The sequence below is a fragment of the Nerophis ophidion genome, linkage group LG11, assembly GCF_033978795.1.
Source record: "Nerophis ophidion isolate RoL-2023_Sa linkage group LG11, RoL_Noph_v1.0, whole genome shotgun sequence".
NCBI lineage: Eukaryota > Metazoa > Chordata > Actinopteri > Syngnathiformes > Syngnathidae > Nerophis > Nerophis ophidion.
Genome location: NC_084621.1, coordinates 66,503,875 through 66,526,374, shown reverse-complemented (window position 1 = coordinate 66,526,374; position 22,500 = coordinate 66,503,875). Strand labels below are relative to the sequence as shown.

Genomic DNA, 22,500 nt, shown 5'->3' with positions numbered 1-22,500 from the left:
AATTACAAATAGACGGAGTAGATATAGAAAGGGTAAAAAAAACCATTTTGGGTGTAATAATAGGTGATAAAATGAACTGGAAATCTCATGTAAAAATAAACAACATAAAGTAGCAAGAAACACGTCAATAATGAATAAAGCAAAACATGTTTTACACCAAAAATCACTTCATATTCTTTACTGCTCGCTAGTGTTACCATATTTGAGTTATTGTGCAGAAATAAAGTAAAACAACTACAAATGTGCGCTTCATTCACTAACCGTGTTACAAAAAATATCAATTTGAATAATACGTAATGCTGGATATAGAGAACATACACACCCTTTAATTATTGAGTCAGAAATATTGAAATTAAACGATTTGGTGACTTTGCCAACTGCTAAAATGATGTACAAAACAAACTATAACCTGCTACCAATAATGTATAACAATGCTTCTCAACAAAAGAGGAGAAATATAACCTTAGAGGAAAATCTAATATAAAACATGTGTATACCCGTACAACACTTAAAACCTTCAGCACATCCGTATGTGGAATTAAATTATGGAATGGATTAACCAAATAAATAAAAAAAAGCACCAATATCCATACTTCCATTTTCTAGCGCTTGTCCCTTTGGGGTCGCTGCAGCCTATCTCAGCTGCAAGTCGCCACTTCGTTGCAGGGCCCAAAGCACCAATATAATTCAGTTTAAGAGACTGTTCACACGACATGTGTTCACAAAATACACAGAACAATAGTTATGATAAAGATTTTGAACCCTTTTTTTGGGGGGGGATAAAGATTATTTAGTTATTTAATATTTGATTACTTACTATGGTATATTATTTATTTAAATATGAGTTTACTGTTCTGTTATATAGAACAAGGAAATGGGATGAAATTGCTATGGTATTAAAAGGGGTAGGATTAAATAAGGTCAGCTTCTTTATACTCCTTTTCGGACGTTCTGTAATGAAACAACTGGAAATATGTGATGCACAACATTGTAGCGTATGCATGTTCAAAAAAACTGAAACTGAACTGAACTGAACATATAGTGTATATTGTCTGTAGAACTGTGTAAATGTGAGTGTGGATAGTTTATTGTCCATATGTACCGGCAACCAGTTCAGGGTGTTCCTCGCCTCTTGCCGAAAGTCAACTGGGATAAGCTTTAACTCACCCGAGACGCTAATGAGCAAAAGTAATAGAAAAAAATAGCTAAATGAGTGGCTGTAAGTGATTATAAACACAATATATATGTTTAGTACTGTTATATGTAAATCAATTAGTGTTAGACGTTAACGGTAATATTATGTGAAAAACATTTTAAAAATGGAATTTTCATCAATAAAGATAAACACCTACTGCCATTTACTTAAAGTTTTATGTTTACATAAACTGTTTTCAATTAAGTTCTAATTTATACAGTATAACCTAGAAAAATGACATACTGTCAAGATTGTAGGGCTGGAATTACTGACAGAACCAGAGAATTAGCCAATAAAAACAAAATAAACTAATAAACGCAAAAAGTCATGGAAATTGACTAAATGTCACTAAAATGCTGTCATCGTGGGAAAATGGTGTTTCCTGGGACTTCGCACTCTTTACAAACACCTCCAAAACTAAACTTTTCACTCACCTCCAATGAGGAAAGACGCTCGAGGCGGCCGCCCTGCACCCTTCTCGGGCCAACTTCCTGTCTGCCTTCGGGACACTGTCACTTAGACCTCAAAGCACCCCTTCTCAATCACAAGTATACGAAAAAACTACAAAACTCGTCTCTGGGGGGTTCATGTCTGGGGATAAAATGTTTGAAGAGATACAAAACAGGCCAATGCTCACCAAAACAGGTTCATAATCCTTCATCGCCATACGCCAAGGTCCCTTTATTTATCGCAATCCGGACATGGGTCAGTACCATAGTTGGTGCAAACAATTACTTTGTTTTACCATGAATGGTCCATTCAGAGCCAATTGACTAATTATGTGTTAAATGTACCCATCTCCTTTCATAGCGTGGAAAAAGTTAATAATGTTCGCCTTAAGCCAACTGCCTTTGCAAAAGGTTAGTCCAAGTACGTCGGAATGGACATTTTGTAGTTTTCTTGTAGGTTGGACCACATCCTTAAAGAATCCATTGCATGAATGTTCTATTGGCATCCACATGACTGTATGTCGATACAAAGCTGTTGCAAGCTCTTTATAGAAAGATACTTTCTAATAAAATACAATAACTTTTAGCAAAGCCTTTTTAGATTTGGTAACAATGTGCCAATGTATATCACAATAAACTCAAAGACCCTGACCGTATGAGAGCAAATAAGCTCCACTAAGGAATAGTTGCAGTCCGGAAGGCCTGAAAGCAAGGATTAAGCTAAGGGGTGGCAGCATCCTGCCCAGAGTGTATTGATCACCATTTGACTCAATGGATACAGGAAGCCGCTGGGCTTAATTTTTCCCCTGGCTGCTTTCCTGTGTCTGAGGAGCAACTGTAACATCATACCGCTAGGGATCCAAAACGTCATCAAACCTCAAAGACAAAGCAATGTTACACTAGAATTAGCCGACTCAAACGCAATGCCAGTTGAGCACAAGGTTTTCTGTTGGAATGACATGCATTGAACTCTGCATATGCTTTAAATCAGTCTGGAATGCCAACCAGCCCAGAGCAATGGGTCACTTTGGAGAAGTTTAAACTTAAATCAGGGAGAAACCGATAAAACAGAGTCAATCATGCTTTTTAAGATGGTGCATTCATGCCAGAAACATCTGTCTGGCTTATACACTTTCCCATGTAAAACATAGACTTATGAACTAGGAGCATCATTAGAACTCAAAAGCCTCAATGACTAGAGTCTGTCGCCATGGATTTGAGGGCACCACCAGACTATAGAAAATGTCTTACGCAGGCAGTAATTATTCAAAGTAGGTTGTCATTCACAAAGTTACATGTATTGTATAATTACATTCATGCACTGAAATTAAGTGTCAATTTAAGAGAAATGTATAAAAAGATCACACAAGGCCGAATTAAAGGGACCATCCGAAACTCAATGAGCAAGGCTTCTGACTCTTCTTCCCTGATGACAAAGCCCAGTTTAACTGATGGTCAAATGGTTTTATTGAGCCATCTCTGTAAGCCATTTGCAGAAGAATCAAAGACTAGATTTCCGGATGGCATCAGGGCCGAGATTACCCAGATTTTGCTCTCTGATTACAAACTCCCACAGGCTGTTTTCTTTTACTTGTTTCACTCTTTCCCTTAGTGTTTTTTCTGCCACATGTACACAGATATTTACAAGCATAAAATGTTATATTTTGTACTTTAAATATATTATATTCATTCTCAGCCATTCAGCCAAGGAAATATGTCAGAGTGAGAGAGCAAAAATTACACTTATTTCTGCCTAAACTACAACTCCAAGGTAATAATTTGATAGGGTTTTCTATGCCATATAAATATGAATTTCTAAATCAGTGGCAAATGCATTCAAAAAAAACTCCCTCATAATAAAACGAGCTACAACTAGGAAGACAACCTTACCTAGCAAATCCTTATCTATGTCTTGGAATTAATATAAATTGTAAAACCACTGTAACTGCTGTGGAGTCAGTATCGCTGTTGTTACCATTCCATCAAGAGGAATTTCTTAAAAAGAAGTGAAAAACTGTGTCAGGCAGGTATTAGTCCGGCCCATTCTAAACATTTTTGGTCTCAACCGCTCGATTGTCTCAAACATCATTAAGGATGGGAGATCGTACCTTGACCATGTTAAAAAAATTGGGCTACTATGAATGTGACAGTAATATTTAGGCAGTGTAGTGGTCTCGTTACTGAGATGGAAACATTTCTGGTGCTTTGGCTGAAAAAGCAGAAATAACCCTGTAACCCAGTGACTCTTAAGTCGATACAGGAGAAAGCTAAATAAAAATGACTGAAACATTGAAAAGTCAAAAAGGGGAAATGGAGTGAAAGTGAAGTGTATATAGTCAGTAAGGGATGGTTTATGTGGTTAAAGCATAGAGAGAGAGGGAGAGATAGATAGATAGATAGATAGATAGATAGATAGATAGATAGATAGATAGATAGATAGATAGATAGATAGATAGATAGATAGATAGATAGATAGATAGATAGATAGTACTTCATTGATAACCTTAATGTTCAATGTGAAGCTGGTTGTGTTAATAGAATAGAATAGAAAAGAAAGTACTTTATTGATCCCTGGGGTAAATTCAGCACCACAGTTCGCACACAATAGACAATAATGATAATAAATAATATATAACATATATTATATATAATATATGAATAGTATAAATATATTCTCCATATATTCTACATTTAAGTGCAGTCAAGGAACATATACATTATACAGTCTGATGGCTGTCGGTATGAAGGACCTCCTGTGTCGTTCCGTGTTGCATTTAGGGAATCTGAGTCTTCCACTGAACGTGCTCGTTCTCGCCGCAAGGTCCGAGTGTAGTGGGTGTGAGGTGTTGTCCATAATGGCTAGGAGTTTTGCTAGACTTCTCTTCTCTGACACCACCGCCAGAGAGTCCAGCTCCACTACCACCACGTTACTTTACTTACCTTCTCTACCAACTTGTCCTATAATAACTCATGTATTTAGTGTTTGTATCACTGTATTTTATGTTCTTCATGGGAATATTGTGCACAGTGCGAGTGACATAATTGTTTATTTATGTAAAAGTTTTGAGTTACACAAAAAGCTGACTTACATAAATCGTACGAACAGAACTCTTTCGTAACCTGAGGACCGCCTATATTTATTTTAATGCAGTCAAAATGTGAAATTAAGTTTGTGCTACGCTGCTCATCAGGCTGTCTGTATATTCTCCAATTGAACAATCTTGAGAGTAAGCGTCACTTATCAGCAAGCAGGTTGTCGTGAGATTAGCTGATTTAGTAATTAAAGGACTCCTATTATGCAAGTACAACTTTTCTTACTTGTTTGTACACATTTTCCCCATAAGTCTCGAAAATATAAATAAATGGGTTGTACTTGTATAGCGCTTTTCTACCATCAAGGTACTCAAAGCGCTTTGACACTACTTCCACATTTACCCATTCACACACACATTCACACACTGATGGAGGGAGCTGCCATGCAAGGCGCTAACCAGCACCCATCAGGAGCAAGGGTGAAGTGTCTTGCTCAGGACACAACGGACGTGACGAGGTTGGTACTAGGTGGGGATTGAACCAGGGACTCTCGGGTTGCGCACGGCCACACTCCCACTGAGCCACGCCGTCCCGTGATATCAAACCCTGGAGGCACGGCGGAAATATTTATAAAACATTTTTGCAATCTTCCAAACTTGCTCCAAATGAGCAGTTTGGAATTTGAGATGATTGTGGCATATTTTATCTGACTATGTCAGCGGATATCTCCATATATGGTAAAGTTTTACCCGCAGAGCTTTGCGCGAGTCCTCAATTTTTATTCAATTGTAGTCGAAAGTTATAGTCAATAAGTTACTACTTTTTTTCTATCCTCTAATTGTGGGGTAGACTGGCTTGTACTGTCCATTCACATGCTTGTTAAAATCCTCTGCTGCTGACATTACTAATAAAAAGAGTGTAATTCTACCATATCTGTCAGTAGACTTGATATGGAAGCATTAAAAAAACAACCTGGCTCACGTTGTCAAAAGGGGCTTTGCCTGGAGGAAGACTTGGGCACGTACAAAGATTGCCCACAAAACAGCAAATTCTGACGAGACAATCAGAAAGTGACTTGAAAATGGTCAGTAAAACCAAATTCCTGCAAAATGTTTACAGAAGAAGAAGCACCATTGCACAACAAGGAATTGTTTTAATTGTAGGACAAACATCATAGTGGCCCCTTTAATGAACAAGCATGGCATTTTTAGTGAAGTCTAAGGTGTAAACAACACACTAGAATCCCTCTCTACTTATATAATTACTCTTACTATTAATACTACTACTTATATAAGCAGCAGTAGCTGCAATTACATTGCCAACTTATTACTGGTCAAATATTTGAAAGAATGGACATTCTAGCACACGGCAACATGCTTTGATTAGCATGTCCCTAAGGGAAAACTAATTGGAAAACGCTGCTGATCTACACTTTAAAATTCTATTACCATAAAAAATGTATTATTAAACATACTGTGTATCCATAACCAAGCAAAGGTGCGTATGACTTGCAAACAATGGTGTATTAGTTAAACAGATTATGTTTGTGACATACTTAAATAATTAAAGACTAAATAAAGCGCACGGACAAATTTGCCAAGTATACAAGTCAACAATTTAGCGACAGCCTGTTTAAAACAATCTTACTCTAAGAGCATGTACATGCATTAAACATTATACAGTTGTGTTTAAGTTAGATTAACACAAACACTTGCAGATTCGATTAGAAACTAGATTCTATTTGCATTCACTTTGATTGAAAAAAAGAACTAAATCCACATGTAAACATGCTGGCATCCACACCAGAAGTTGTAATCCAGAAGTATTGTGATTTCCACATTTGCTCAAAACAATAAAACAACAATTGCGTGCTGATCTTTGTGCTTTGCGTATAGGCCCTAGACAGCAAGGCACATCCCACAAATTCCCCAGTTCCCTCTCAAGGGAGGAAAAAACCTTTTGGTCACATTACACACTTTTTCCGCATATTTTCAAAGATGCATGCATGTTTTTACAGCCTCATGCTGAGAATTTAACTGCAAACTCTCACTTATTGAAATTGGCCATTTCTACACATTGGCCTCTCACCTTCTCTGTCCCAGAAGAACTTGAGCAGCAAATCTGGCCTTACTCCAAATTACAGTATGTCTCATGGGTTTACATACAACTGAATAATTTGTCCAAATGTCAATAGCAGTTTCCTCGAAATCTGCTTTCAATAAGTAGCCTTTCTAAAGCATCTGTAACAAATAGTTGTTTTAAAACCCTACTGCCGGTGTTGGTGCATATATGCATAAAAACCTTCAAAAGTTTTCTTCAGTTTCTTTCATTTTAGAAACCTGATCTTTCAAGCAGTAGTCATCGGCAGTGAATGATATTTACCATTGCTTCTGGGTAGCCCAATATCATGTGTTACAAATCTTTTTGCCACAGCCTATGTAATTAGCTGTAATTGACTTCCCTTAAAATGTGTTTCTTCTGGGACATCTGGCCTTAAAACTGCAATTTCCACATAAAATCATAGTACTGAGCTACACTTGTATTTTTCTAACTTGCATGGATGGCACTTACGGCTTTCCAGAAAAAAAATATTGAAAGAAAAATGTAATCCCCATTGTCATTCTTCAAAAGATAAAATGCTTGAAAGACAACATGAACTTCACTCTCAGGACAAATGGCGGATAATACTATGTTATTGCTACAGTACAACACGTGGCCTAGAAGGGACTTTTTAGATTACAATTAATTTTCTTATATGAGGCCTGATTTGTCAACTGTGATTCCATATTGATTTCACAAAAACACTTGACTCAGCACTGGTGAGGTTCTGATGCTGTATGACTAAGCGTCTGAGACCATTTGCAAATAGTGAATTACAATCTAAAAAAATTAATAGACAGACAGACATAGATAATTACAACAAGAAACTGCCACTACACAAACTAACCTGGTCTCCATCCCTCAGCTTAAGGATGCACTCCATGGTGTTGATGGTGATGACAACAGGCTCTGAACCCAGCTTTGTCCACGGTACATGAATACGCAGCTCATGGATATGACCACTCAAGAATGTAAATGGAAGTTTCAATTCCTAAAAAAATGTAAAGATACATTAAAACAATGGTTTACCAAACTATATATATATATACATAAAAAAATGCACATACAGTTCCAGTCAGAACTTATCAACTCATCATGGGCTTGGGACTTTTTGGAACAGTACAATACTGTACAACGTACATGTTCAATTATTTTTTTAAAGACAAATTGAGGACACAATTTTGAATTTCATTTTTAGATGTTCTCCCATTTACCCAGGGATATACATACAAGTTCAAATATAAACATGGAATCCACATATCTTAGTAGTGGTGAGGTGACAAAAATGTCTTAACTTGACAAAGCCAAACCTTTTAACTTCTCATTGGTGATCATGATTGACTGCCCAGCAGCTGTTGAAGTCTTAATGACAGTGTCAAGGATATGTTTGACAGCCCTCAATACTCAGAAAATAGAAACTCCCAGGAACTCAAGTGAAGACTAAGGAAGAAGGTTGGGAACAGATAAAATACTAAGACTAAAACAATATAGAATCAAATAGAATAGAAAGTACTTTATTGATCCCTGGGGGAAATTCAGCATTGATCCCTGGGTGAAATTCAGTAAAGCATAAAAAACACAAAACATGCAAAATTGTTTTTTTTAACAGTGTGCATCTGTATTTATTTCAATGATTTCAGTATGTGTATAAGTACTTTTGAAGCACAATCAACAATACCACAATAAAAATAACTCCGATAATTTTGGTCATGATAAACGTGATATAACATTTTATATTGTTACATTCCTATTTGGCCAAATTGACAATAATTAAGATTGGAGTAATCGAGTTGAGGCTTTTATGCATAAGAACACGCAATTGCTATGTTTTAGAAGTCGCATTAGTGACAGAGTTTTATCTTTTTTTTTTTTTTTTTAAATAAGAGTAATCACATTTCTTTAGATATAGGACGGAATGTATATCAATAACAGGTATGTTTATGGTACCGGCTCCTAATACTGGAGGACTGTTAAGATTCTGGACAAATGGACAAATGATTTTTTTTTCCCAGCTGACTGTCGTAATTAAAACATCGCCGCCGACAGCAAGTGATGTCTTCACGCTTGTTTGCATTTAGTCATCTTGTGAGCCTTGAGAGCTAAACGTTCAAAGGTGTGGGCTCATGTACCAAAAAGACTAATAATTTGACTTTTGTCCCCAAAGTTGTAGCATCCAACTTAGAAACCCTTGCAACATACTCATGGAATAAAGCTGAAGGACGACAGTAGGTTTGGATGTTTGCTAAGCCGAGCGGGTAACGTGAACACTACAGGAAAAAAATTATACGGAAAATGCTGCCTTTTAAAGGTAACTGCACTTTTTTGTGCATTTTTTTGTTGTTCAAAATCATTCTGAGAGACAAAAACACATGTGTTTTTTGGAAGGGGGTTAAAAATGATTTTAAAAAATGCTTTCAAGATGCGGCTAATGGAAGTCACTGTTGTAGCTTTCAAAGCCCTCTAGAACTATTTCATACACTCCATCAACCTTTTATGTACACCCTGCAAGTCTATAAATAATGTAGTAAAATACATTTTTGTAAGAATTTGTAATATGTAAAATGTTTTGGTCATTTAAATCAATATTGGGACTTCCTTCTTTGGCATAGCAGCGCACATCCGAATTCCAGCATCTACTGTGTATTCCTCCTTCCGCAAACAAACACGCGAGTGTGTTCTAATCATGGCAGACTTGGTAACAGACAACAAAGAAGACTATTTTTGGACAAATGAGGATTCACAATCATATCTAAGGCAAACACAAACAAGAGGGTGAAACAAGACGTAAGCCAAGAAAGTGAGGTCGGTGTTATTTGGCCACAATGCAAGTCTGTCACGTTTGAGCGAAGCTATGCCAAATTATTGGAGTGCCCAAATCAACTAAAAACATCCCCGGCCAGCTTGACCAAACGGACAACTGTCCATCGAGTAAGGCACTATACTATTATTCATAATACATGCTGCCCATCACCGTACAACTACAGTACTGTCAAGCCTGCTGTGTACAAACAGACACAAAATTTGGGCTAATACTTTACAAATACTGTATATGTTCATGTTTTTGCAGCAGTACTGATTAATGTCCAATCGCATTGTGTAGTGTATTACAAACTCAAATGCGTCTCGTGTTGATTTAAAAGCTATCTTATCTATTCCCGTAGCTAGCCCTAATGGTAGTACACTGATGTGTTACTACGCTACAAAAAGAGTTCCTCAATGTTTGCTGTTACAATAGCAATGTCATTACAGCTTGGTTATTATACAGGTTAAAGAATGTAAATGAAGCATTGTTGGTGGTTTTTTGATGCATTTTTAAAGTGAATTAGAGGTAGAATTGATTGCTCCCATTGGCTGCATTGCTAGCCACCGAGAACGAGCCCATTTTTACATGTTAGAACGCAAAAAAAAAAAAAAAACTTTTGTTGTTTTGTCTCTCAAAATGATTGTGAACATATCGATATGCAACATTTCATTAAAAAGTGCAGTTCCCCTTTAAGGTGCAAAACAGTGCGTTAAAGGCCTACTGAAAGCCACTACTACCGACCACACAGTCTGATAGTTTATATATCAATGATGAAATATTAACATTGCAACACATGCCAATACGGCCTTTTTAGTTTACTAAATTGCAATTTTAAATTTCCCGGGAGTTTCTTGTTGACAACGTCTCGGAATGATGACGTGTATGCGTGACGTCACGGACTGTCAGGAAATATTAGCGCTGCACCACTCGCAGCTAAAAGTCGTCTGCTTTAACTGCATAATTACACAGTATTTTGGACATCTGTGTTGCTGAATTTTTGCAATTTGTTCATTTAATAATGGAGACTATAAAGAACAATGCTGTTAGTGGAAAGCGGTGGATTGCAGCTGTCTTTAGCACCAAGACACAGCCGGTGTTTCTTTGTTTGTTGTGAAGCTTTAACACAGAGCGGTCAAGCGAACATGTTTCTTTACGTCAACCAGCATGTTTTTGGATGGGGAAATTGTGATATATATTATACCGGAGACATCAGTGGATTATTCGTTGTCCTGCAATCTTTTGCAATTTGTTCATTTAATAATGGAGACTATAAAGAACAATGCTGTTAGTGGAAAGCGGTGGATTGCAGCTGTCTTTAGCACCGAGACACAGCCTGTGTTTCTTTGTTTGTTGTGAAGCTTTAACACAGAGCGGTCAAGCGAACATGTCGCCAACCAGCATGTTTTTGGATGGGGAAATTGTGATATATATTATACCGGAGACACTTATTCGTCGTCCTGCAGCAGCTGTCAAAAAAGGCAGCTGTGAACTCGGCTCCTCGGCTTCTCTCTGAGACACTGCGTGTTCACAGCAACCGTCGGACTTCGAGGTATGTCTTTACAATCTTTAAAATCTCACTAAAACACTATTAAAACAATAAGCAGATAAGGGGACTTCCAGAATTATCCTAGTAAATGTGTCTAATTACATCTTAAACGCTCACTTTGCCGTTGCCCAGAGCCGTGTTTTTTTTTTTTTTTTTTCTTGTCCTTCACTATCAATATCTTAATTCACGAATCTTTCATCCTCGCTCAAATTAATGGGGAAATTGTACGTTTCTCGGCCCGAATTGCTCTTACTGCTGGTGGCTCCCATTATGAACAATGTGAATATGTGTGGAGCCCTGCAACTCGCGACGTCACGCACACATACTTCCGGTAAAGGCAGGGCTTTTCTATTAACGACCAAAAGTTGTGAACTTTATCGTCGATGTTCTCTACTAAATCCTTTCAACAAAAATATGGCAATATCGCAAAATGATCAAGTATGACACAAAGAATGGACCTGCTATTCCCGTTTAAATAAGAAAATCTAATTTCAGTAGGCCTTTAAATCTTATCATCAACGCAATATACAATATATATTATCTTTGTTAACGTTGACAGTCATAATTGTAACCCCTGATTTCCACAGGATGCGTCACGGCTGCGGTGCGTTATTGCCATGGCACCAGACTCTTTCCCTTTTTATTCAAGTCAATGCGTCTGTTTCCACCGCCTGCAGCGCCGTGGCAGTGCCGTTGCTGATCCCAGCGCTAAATATACGCATAGCAGCTACTTTTGCCGGTAGCCACAAGGTGGATCAATTCAGTTAAAATCATGCTCGTATTGGATAGGAAATCATGTTCAAATACAAAAAAAATTATTTGGTTTACTTTCAAAATGAAATAGTCCGTCTTCAAGGTGCCCCGTATTTTACACTTTGAAACGCCTTAATGGGCTGGGATGTACACAAAATCAACTAGTCAAAGGTTTTCAGACGTAATTCCACCTTGTTGACCCAAATGCTTATTATTGGGGTCTAAAATTAAAGAATGTACGATGTGCGCATGTGGGCTCCTGTGTCAAATGCCAGCTGTAGAAAAGATACGGACGTGGTTGGTGGGAGTTTGTGTCCACAAGGCTTGCCAGGGACGATGTAACTGTGGTGTTGTTTCTTGACATAAAAAAATGAAGTTGTCGTTCTGCAAGGAAAAACTGTCGTTTTTTCACGAGTCAAGTCAATGCGGTCATAGGCGTGCCCGCCTGTGAGTATGGATTAGGGCTGGGCGATATATCGATACACGCGATATATCGCGGATTTGTCTCTGTGCAATATATAGAAAATGACAATATCGTGATATTCGTTTATACGTTTTCACGCAGTTGCTTTTAGCTGCAGGCATTACACTAGAGACTTTTCTCGCTCTTTCTTGTTCCTCCTCACAAAGAGATAAAACAAGCGCCCCTTCTTACAAACGTCACATACTGTAGCGCGTGCCGTTATAAAGGATGCTACTGAGCAAAAAAATTTCCTGCACTTTGTTTGTGTTTTTATTTACTTGTTTTTTTAAATAAACATGATACATGCATTTAAAAAATGTTAATTGTTGGAGTTTTTAATAATATTATTCTAAATTTTGACACCAATATATTACTTATACTGTAAATTAATATCAACTCCAAATATCGGGGCTCGGCCTCCTTAACCACAAATATTTGGCATCGGTATTTGCCCTGAAAAAAACCTTTCTGTCTGTGCCCTAGCCCCGCTCATTTCTTTAAAGACCGTTCTTTTCCGTTAAGCATTTATATGATTGCAGCATTTTGCCATTGCATTTGTTTTATGGTGTTTTGGATCATTTATGTGTTTGGAGCGTGTGCCCCTATGAGCCACCTTGGATATCACATACTGCATAAAGTACCTGTTCTAGCACATCCAGCTTCAGGTCCAATTTTCTGAGCACTACATCTCCTCCCCAGAGAGACAGCTGCAAATCAGATGGCTTCAAATTCTTGATGTATTTGTTCACGTAGCTCATCAGGAGTGGTGTGACGTAGGACTCCAACATCTTGCCCCTCTTCTGTAAACCAGCTGTAGAGAAAAGCGGTGGTTGTTTTTAACACATGCCAGGCACAGTTGGTTGGTCTTAAACTGGATTAGAAGTTATTCAACGAACAGGAAACAATACGTAAATATATCCTGTGGTGTACCTCAGGGATCAACACTAGGACCAAAATTGTTCAATCTCTATATAAATTACATTTGTAAAGTTACAAAATATTTAAAGATACCGTATTTCCTTAAATTGCCGCAGGGCATATAGTATGCGCCTGCCTTGAATTACTGCCGTGTCAAACTCGCTTCCCAAAATAATTAGCGCGTGCTTAGTATTACCGCCTGGTCAAACTTGTGACACTTCCCCTGTCATCATTTTCAAAATGGAGGAGGCTGATTTCAATACCGGTAATTTGAAATCGTATAAAGGGAAGAAGATTAAGAGCAATTCAGTAGGATTTAAGGTCCAAGCTTATATCACACTCAAATTTTTACTGCATGCCTTTGGTAAGTGCCGGAGTGAGAAGAGGTTTTAAAATAATTAGCGCATGCTTAGTATTACCGCCTGGTCAAACTCGTGACGTCACGAGTGACACTTACCCTGTCATCATTTTCAAAATGAAGCTGATTTCAATACCGGTAATTTGAAATAAAATAAAGGGAAGAAGATTAAGAGGAATTCAGTAGGATTTAAGGTCCAAGCTTATATCACACTCGAATTTTTACTGCATGCCTTAGGTAAATGCCGGAGTGAGAAGAGGTTTTAAAATAATTAGCGCAGGCTTACTTTTACCGCATGCCTTTGGTAAGCGCAGGAGTGAGAAGAGGTTTTAAATTAATTAGCGCCCCGGCGGCAATTCAAGGAAATACGGTAGTATTATTTGCGGATGATACAACAGTGTTTTGTTCAGGAGAGAACACACAGAAGCTAATACAAATAACAGAAGAGATGAACAAATTCAAAAGATGGTTTGACAAAAACAGACTCTTTGAATCACAGTAAAGCTAAAATAATGCCATTTGGTAACAGTAGAAGAGAAAGTCAAACACAAATACGAGCAGACGGAATAGAAATTGAAAGAGTAAATGAAACAAAATTACATAATGTTGCATATAGAGAACATTCAAATCCTTTATTCATTGAATCAAAATTACTTGAAATCCAAGACATAGTGAATTTGCAAACAGCTAAAATGATACACAAAGCAAACTATTTTCTGCTACCCAAGAATATACAGTTGTGATCAAAATTATTCAACCTCCACACAAATTTGGTGTTTTAGCAAGTTAGACATTTATTCCGTATTTTGTTTATAGTCATATCAAATAAAGATGCATTAAATAGACAAATGCAACTTGAATTACAACATTATATTTTGTAACATACCAAACAGTGTCATTTCTCTTAATATCTCATTGACAAAATTATTCAACCCCTTGAAGATCATAACTCTTAAGAACAGAATTTGAATAAGGTCTTTTCAATCAGGTGTTGAAAACACCTGTAGATGTGATTAGAACCATAACGAGCAACAATTAAACTGATTGAAAAAGACTGTGACGCTCAGCTTCTTGTAGATGGTCAATGGTGTATTTGCAACATGGGGAAGTCCAGGGTTTGGTCAAAGAAGTCAAGAGAAGAGGTAATTTCTCTTCATAAGAAAGGATATGGATATAAGAAAATAGCAAAGACATTACACATTCTAAGAGACACAGTTGGGAGCATAATTCGCAAGTTTAAAGCTAAAGGCACAGTGGAAACACTACCTGGGTGTGGTAGAAAGAGGATGCTGTGTGCAACTGCTGTCCGGCATTTGAAGCGTACAGTGGTGAAAAACCCCCGGGTAACAGCTGAGGAACTACAACAGGACATTGCAAAGGGGGGAACGCAGCTTTCGTCCCACACAATAAGGCGCGCACTACGAGATGAAGGCCTCCATGCCAGAATTCACAGGTGCACCCCACTTCTGACTACCAGGCACAAGAAAAATAGACTCCAGTGTGCCAAAAATCATCTGGACAAACCCCAAAGGTTTTGGGAAACTGTTCTATGGAGTGATGAGAAAAAACAGGAACTCTTTGTGCCTATGAATCAACGTTATGTCTGGAAAAGAAAAAATTAAGCTTACAAAGAGAAGAACACCTTTCCTACTGTTAAGCATGGTGGGGGGTCAATCATGCTCTGGGGCTGTTTCTCTGCCTCAGGTACCGGGAATCTCCAGCGCGTTCAAGGCATTATGAATTCTATTTCCTAGCAGGATATATTAGCTGCAAATGTCATGAAGTCAGTGACGAAGCTCAGGCTTGGGAGACGTTGGACCTTCCAGCAGGACAACCATCCCAAGCATACCTCCAAATCAACAGAGTGGTTGCAGAAGTAGGGCTGGAAGACTCTCGAGTGGCCTTCACAGTCGCCAGACTTAAATCCTATAGAAAAGCTGTGGTGGGACTTGAAGAAGGCAGTTGCAGCACGCAAGCCCAAGAATATGAATGAACTGGAGGCCTTTGCCCAAGAGGAATGGGCTAAAATACCTGTAGATGGTTGCAAGAAGCTTGTGTCCGGTTATGTATCACCTTTGAAGGATGTCATTACTGCCAAAGGGTGTTCTACTAAGTACTAAAGATGCATGTAACTAGGGGGTTGAATCATTTTGTCAATGAGATATTAAGAAAAATTTCCTTTTTTTGGTATTTTGTAAAATATAGTGTTACAATTTAAGTTGCATTTGTCTATTTGACACATCTTTATTTGATGAGACTATAAACAAAATACGGAATAAATGTCCAACTTGCTAAAGCAATCAATCCAAGATGGCGCTGCTGTAGTGGCTGCTGTAGGCAGGAGCTCTGTGCTCTTGTATCATCCTTTTGTGTTTCCCTCTTGTTTTCATGTGTTATTATATTTTTTTGCCTTTTGGTCCGGGACGCTTTGGGACTGTGTGACAAGGGGTGTCACTTTCGTGACCTCTGTGGTGCTTTTTTTTTGTGGACTTCTGGATCTGCCTCCCGGGAGCCTTTTGGCCATGGAGACCAGCTGCTGGGTCTCTGCCACACCGGAGTCGCTTTGGAGGGACTGGAGGAGATGCGGATGAGGGGACAGGGCTGCGGAGCTGGCACTGAGCGCTGGGACGGAGAGGCTTCGCGGTGTCTTGGCTGGGTGAGCAGGTGTCCTTGGACGTATCATCGCTCAACCATGCGGACTGGACACTGGCCGAGAGTGGAGTCGGCTGTCTTGGTTGCTTTGTTGGGTCTGCTCCTGTCTCTGGCCATCCTCCCTTCACCCCAGCGGACGATGGCGTGGAACACCGCAGAGGCCACCGCAGTGGATATGTTTCTTTTACTTTTTATTCATAGCTGTATGTAGAAGTGTCTGGTTGTATCTGCTGCTTTAATGTCTTTAATGTCCTATGTGTTCTTTGATGTTTCCCTCTTACACACATGTAAGAGGGATGTGTACTATGGCTATGAGTTGTTGTTTTTTTTCCCTTGGCCTCAGTCTGCACCCCCTCTCCAGGGCCCAGGCTAAGACGGATTTTTTTATTTTATTTTAATCTTCTATTTTTTTCTCCCCCCCCTTGTTTACCTGTATCTCATCTTTTTTTGTAAGGGGCGCTGGAAGCCGGCAGACCCGTCAGCGATCCTGTTCTGTCTCCCTTTAATGTTTGTCTGATCTTGAATGGAGGCTTCAAGGTGGAAGAGGGGTTAGTGCGTCTGCCTCACAATACGAAGTTCCTGCAGTCCTGGGTTCAAATCCAGGCTCGGGATCTTTCTGTGTGGAGTTTGCATGTTCTCCCCGTGAATGCGTGGGTTCCCTCCGGGTACTCCGGCTTCCTCCCACTTCCAAAGACATGCACCTGGGGATAGGTTAATTGGCAACACTAAATTGGCCCTAGTGTGTGAATGTGAGTGTGAATGTTGTCTATCTGTGTTGGCCCTGCGATGAGGTGGCGACTTGTCCAGGGTGTACCCTGCCTTCCGCCCGATTGTAGCTGAGATAGGCGCCAGCGCCCCCGCGACCCCGAAAGGGAATAAGCGGTAGAAAAATGGATGGATGGGATGGATGATCTTGAATGGGATTGTGCTGAAAATTGTAATTTCCCTTATGGAACTCTCCTGACGGAATAAATAAAGTACTATCTAATCCAAAACACCAACATTGAGTGGAGGTTTAATAATTTTGATCACAAGTGTACAACAATTCTTCTCAACAAAAGAGGAGAAATATAATCTTAGACAAAAATGTAACACTTAAGAGCTTCAGTATATCAGTATGTGGAATTAAACTACGGAATGGTTTAAGCAAAGAAGTCAAACAATGTACCAACATGATCTACTTCAAGAAACTATTCATATTTTAAGCAGTATTTTGAACAGAACACATGTTAGCATGCCTGCTAATCAGCCTTCATTTTTTGTAAATACGCCTGCAGCGAATGAGCTGAAAGTATTAAAGCGAGCTGTAAAACATGTTTATGTGCACAATGATGTAGCAAAAGATGAAAATGATGTAAAAGACAAACTTACTTGTGTGGGTTTGTTAGCCTAGCTTGGAGCTGTCATCCTCGGCTGCTCAGACAGGCTAAGCTAACTCTATAAAAGAAGTCATTCTAACTTTGCTCCGGCGGATATATATATAGTCAGGGACAAAAACACACTCTGGTAGGACTTTAACGTGCTTGCTGTGGGGATTTTACTCGCATTTAAGTCATTAATTCTCCTCGTTGTCCGGCGCTAGCGACACACTTCTTGTCGGCTGGAGCAGCGACGTCATCAGGGAAACACCACTTCCGCATGTCTTGTGGGGCGTTCAAGAGCGCTGGTAAATAAGAGCTCCGCTTCGCTCGTAAACGTTATGGGAGAGCGGCAGGTGTTGGATCGGAATGGCGCGAATCATGATACGCGCCTTTAAAGGCCTACTGAAATGACATTTTCTTATTCAAACGGGGATAGCAGGTCCATTCTATGTGTCATAATTGATCATTTTCGCGATATTGCCATATTTTTTGCTGAAAGGATTTAGTAGAGAACATCTACGATAAAGTTAGCAACTGCCTCTACCGGAAGTCGCAGACGATGACGTCACAAGTGTGGGGGGCTCCTCACATATTCACATTGTTTTTAATGGGAGCCTCCAACAAAAAGTGCTATTCGGACCGAGAAAGCGGCAATTTCTCCATTAATTTGAGCGAGGATGAAAGATTCGTGTTTAAGGATATTGATAGTGACGGACTAGAAAAAAAAAATGATTAAAAAAAATAAGTTTAAAAAAAACGCGATTGCATTGGGACGGATTCCGATGTTTTTAGAGACATTTACTAGGATAATTCTGGGAAATCCCTTATCTTTCTATTGTGTTGCTAGTTGTGTGCCGTTGTGGTGAAGAAGGAGCTGAGCCGGAAGGCAAAGCTCTCAATTTACCGGTCCATCTACGTTCCCATCCTCACCGATGGTCATGAGCTTTGGGTCATGACCGAAAGGATAAGATCACGGGTACAAGCGGCCGAAATGAGTTTCCTCCGCCGTGTGGCGGGGCTCTCCCTTAGAGATAGGGTGAGAAGCTGTGCCATCCGGGAGGAACTCAAAGTAAAGCCGCTGCTCCTTCACATCGAGAGGAGCCAGATGAGGTGGTTCGGGCATCTGGTCAGGATGCCACCCGAACGCCTCCCTAGGGAGGTGTTTAGGGCACGTCCAACCGGTAGGAGGCCACGGGGAAGACCCAGGACACGTTGGGAAGACTATGTCTCCCGGCTGGCCTGGGAACACCTCGGGATCCCCCGGGAAGAGCTAGACGAAGTGGCTGGGGAGAGGGAAGTCTGGGTTTCCCTGCTTAGGCTGTTGCCCCCGCGACCCGACCTCGGATAAGCGGAAGATGATGGATGGATGGATGGATGTGTTGCTAGCGTTTTAGTGAGTTAAATTGTACCTGATAGTCAGAAGGGTCTCTCCACGGGTGTCTTGACGCGCAGTGTCTCGGGGGAGTCGACGGCAGCTATGGACGCCACAAGCTCAGCTTTTCTCCGGTAAGATTTGACCACAATTTTAACCACAATTTTCCCACCGAAACCTGCTGGTTGACATGTGGCTTGTCCGCGCTCTGATCCATAGGAAAGTTTCACCTCCAGGAATTTTAAACAAGGAATCACCGTGTGTTTGTGTGGCTAAAGGCTAAAGCTTCCCAACTCCGTCTTTCTACTTTGACTTCTCCAATATTAATTGAACAAATTGCAAAAGATTCAGTGACACAGATCTCCAAAATCCTGTGTAATTATGCCGTTAAAGCAGACGACTTTTAGCTGTGTGTGTGTGCAGCGCTCATATTCCTAACAGCCCGTGACGTCTTGCGTACACGTCATCATTACACGACGTTTTCAAGACGAAACTCCCGGGAAATTTAAAATTGCAATTTAGTAAACTAAAAAGGCCGTATTGGCATGTGTTGCAATGTTAATATTTCATCATTGATATATAAACTATCAGACCGCGTGGTGGGTAGTAGCGGGTTTCAGTAGGCCTTTAATCATTTACACTTGCAGGGGTGTCCAAAGTGCGGCCCGGGGGCCATTTGCGGCCCGCAGCTAATCGTTTACCGGCCCGCCACACATTCTGCAAAAATTGCAAAATTGATAGTATTGCAAAAATAAAAAATACAAACATTTTTAAAAAAGTGGATTGATGTGAAATCTAATGAGAAAAAGTGGCAATGTTGGTGTTGTAAGCATTTCACCAATCTCGCACACTTTGCAAATTATACGTAATTTCCATTGTGAGCAAGCAATTTGCATATCCCAAGACGAGATTTAAGACGAGATTTTGTGGATGGTTTAGTCAGTAACCCTACATTATTATATTTTATAAATAGTAAACCAAGTTGAGGTAGTAGTTTAGTCGTGGATGTACATTGTATAGTGGTTAGGGTTAGGGCAGTGGTTTTTAACCTTGTTGGAGGTACCGAAGCCCGCCAGTTTCATGTGCGCATTCACCGAACCCTTCTTTAGTGAAAAATAAAAGGTTTTTTCTCAATTTAATGTTATTATCCATCCATTTCCTACCGCTTATTCCCTTGTGGGGTCGCGGGGGGCGCTGGCGCCTATCTCAGCTACAATCGGGCGGAAGGCGGGGTACACCCTGGACAAGTCGCCACCTCATCGCAGGGCCAACACAGATAGACAGACAACATTCACACTCACATTCACACACTAGGGCCACTTTAGTGTTGCCAATCAACCTATCCCCAGGTGCATGTCTTTGGAAGTGGGAGGAAGCCGGAGTACCCGGAGGGAACCCACGCAGTCACGGGGAGAACATGCAAACTCCACACAGAAAGATCCCGAGCCTGGATTTGAACCCAGGACTGCAGGACCTTCGTATTGTGAGGCAGACGCACTAACCCCTCTGCCACCGTGAAGCCTTCATGTTATTATATTAAATACTAATAAATATATAGTTTACAAACAGAAAGTTACAAGAATGTACACATGATCCCATGTTTACATCTCATTGTGCTACATGTGAATGTTTTAGTGGGACCTAAATGCAAAATCTGAAAGGGGTACAAATTATTTCCAACCCCACTTTGTACAGAGCTCATGAAAAACAATGAGGGTTTTTTTTGTCATTGTAAGTGGGCCAAAACACTTACAGTATATTACAAAATAATCTCATGGGAATGATTACTGTCATTTGATTATAATAATAAAACATTGATTTTGTTATTTTGTTCGCCGAACCCCTGAGGCCGACTGACCGAACCCCTAGGGTTCGATCGAACCCAGGTTAAGAACCACTGGGTTAGGGTTAGGGTTAGGGTTGGACTGATTTGAGGGCAATACTCAGATATATTGTCCCGACTACAAATGAATAGATTTATATAAGTATTTAATACTTTATTTTGACACCAAAAACATGTATTTGCGCCCATTGATTTGCAAAATGTGCACCACACATTATTCAAATATATAGCTGTAAGCAATTTGCAAAAAGATTGTGCACTATACAAATTTGCAAATTGCTCACATTGGTATTGTGTCTACAACATTAACACAAAGCTGCCATGCAGGCAGTTTTTTTTTTCCTTTTGTCTTTATTTTCTTTTTTTTTTCCATTGCTCAAAAAAAAAAAATCTATGTTGTAATGAATTATCACTTAAAAATTATCACTGCAAAATGTTTTATGTGGAAAAAATATTGCATATGTTGTGTGGTTGCCATAAAACATCAAAGTTTTGACAAAAGAGCTTAAAACAAACAAAATAATAGTTCAAACTTAAAATCGACATGGAGTTATGTGTTAAAAGTAAAAAAAAAAATGTATCACCTAACGAGTGGGGAACCTTTCGGATCTCAAATATATTTAGTAGGATTTTATTTAACTTTTCACTGTGATTACTCAAAACTATTAAATAATTAAAATCAATAGTGTCCTGCATTATTGATTTTTGAGGGCTTTAATTGCTAAATAAAGGAACTCTCCTGAAGGAATCAATAAAATACTATTTATCTATCTATCTATCTATCTATCCATCTATCATCTATATATCTATCTATCTATCTAAATACTGCATATTTCAATTTTACTATAAAAAACAAAGTTGTCTTTGACAGAAAAGGCATAAAACCTTATTGTTTTACTTTATATCAACCTCAAGTTGATTTACTGTAAGCATTAAATACAAAAAAATAATAATAATTTAACTTAATTTTAACATTTTAGTGATTGAGACCCTCTATGCTCCCCAGGAGCCCTAAGGATTAAAAAAAAATTACATATATTTTGTTATGGTTTGAAAATTAAAAATATCAAAATGTCCCCCGCATGCTTAAATTTTGCCGTCTGCGGCCCTCTGTGGAAAAAGTTTGGACACCCCTGGTTTACAGCGTGATGCTTGAAATATATCAGGATGAATATTAAATAATACACCTATCGCCATTTGTCCAACTGGTGTAAGAAATTATCATATCATTTCAATTTCACATTTTATGAATACACGGGAATTTCGAGAAGGTTTATTGAAAAAAAAGGTGTTTTTCAAACTGGCGTTGAAAGCATAATTCTGCTTCAGGCAGCGGAAGTGACGACATGAGATAAATTATACACTTTTCTTTATTTTATTATTTAGACCTTTATTTAAAATATGCAACATTTCTATACAATCAAGAAATAATAATAATCAAAAAAAGTACAGAAATAGAACAAAATAGTACAAAACAGTACACAACAGCACCGGGGGGTTGTAATCTCAATAAAGCAACTAAAATTGAATAATATATATATATATATATATATATATATATATATATATATATATATATATATATATTGCAAGTATATATTTTTAACACACTCTTCAATATAATATTGCTTATTTCACCTTCGTTGAAAAATAA

General features: G+C 38.9%; 1 protein-coding gene across 4 annotated transcripts in view; it reads right to left on the bottom strand.

Annotated features, from left to right (window-relative positions):
• The window catches only part of LOC133562376 (intermembrane lipid transfer protein VPS13B-like), an 819,661-nt gene extending 801,686 nt beyond the window's left edge, over window positions 1–17,975 (bottom strand). For 3 of the 4 annotated variants that reach the window (XM_061916536.1, XM_061916534.1, XM_061916535.1), the window contains exons 1-3: window positions 17,642–17,963; window positions 12,984–13,153; window positions 7,625–7,768 (exon numbers count right to left, since the gene is read on the bottom strand). In XM_061916536.1, the coding sequence (XP_061772520.1) occupies window positions 7,625–7,768; window positions 12,984–13,130 (291 nt within the window). In that variant the 5' untranslated portion in view covers window positions 13,131–13,153; window positions 17,642–17,963. Of the gene's footprint in view, window positions 1–7,624; window positions 7,769–12,983; window positions 13,154–17,641 lie in introns of all 4 variants that reach the window. The other variant, XM_061916537.1, reaches the window with a different exon arrangement.
• Between the last annotated feature and the right edge of the window lie 4,525 nt (window positions 17,976–22,500).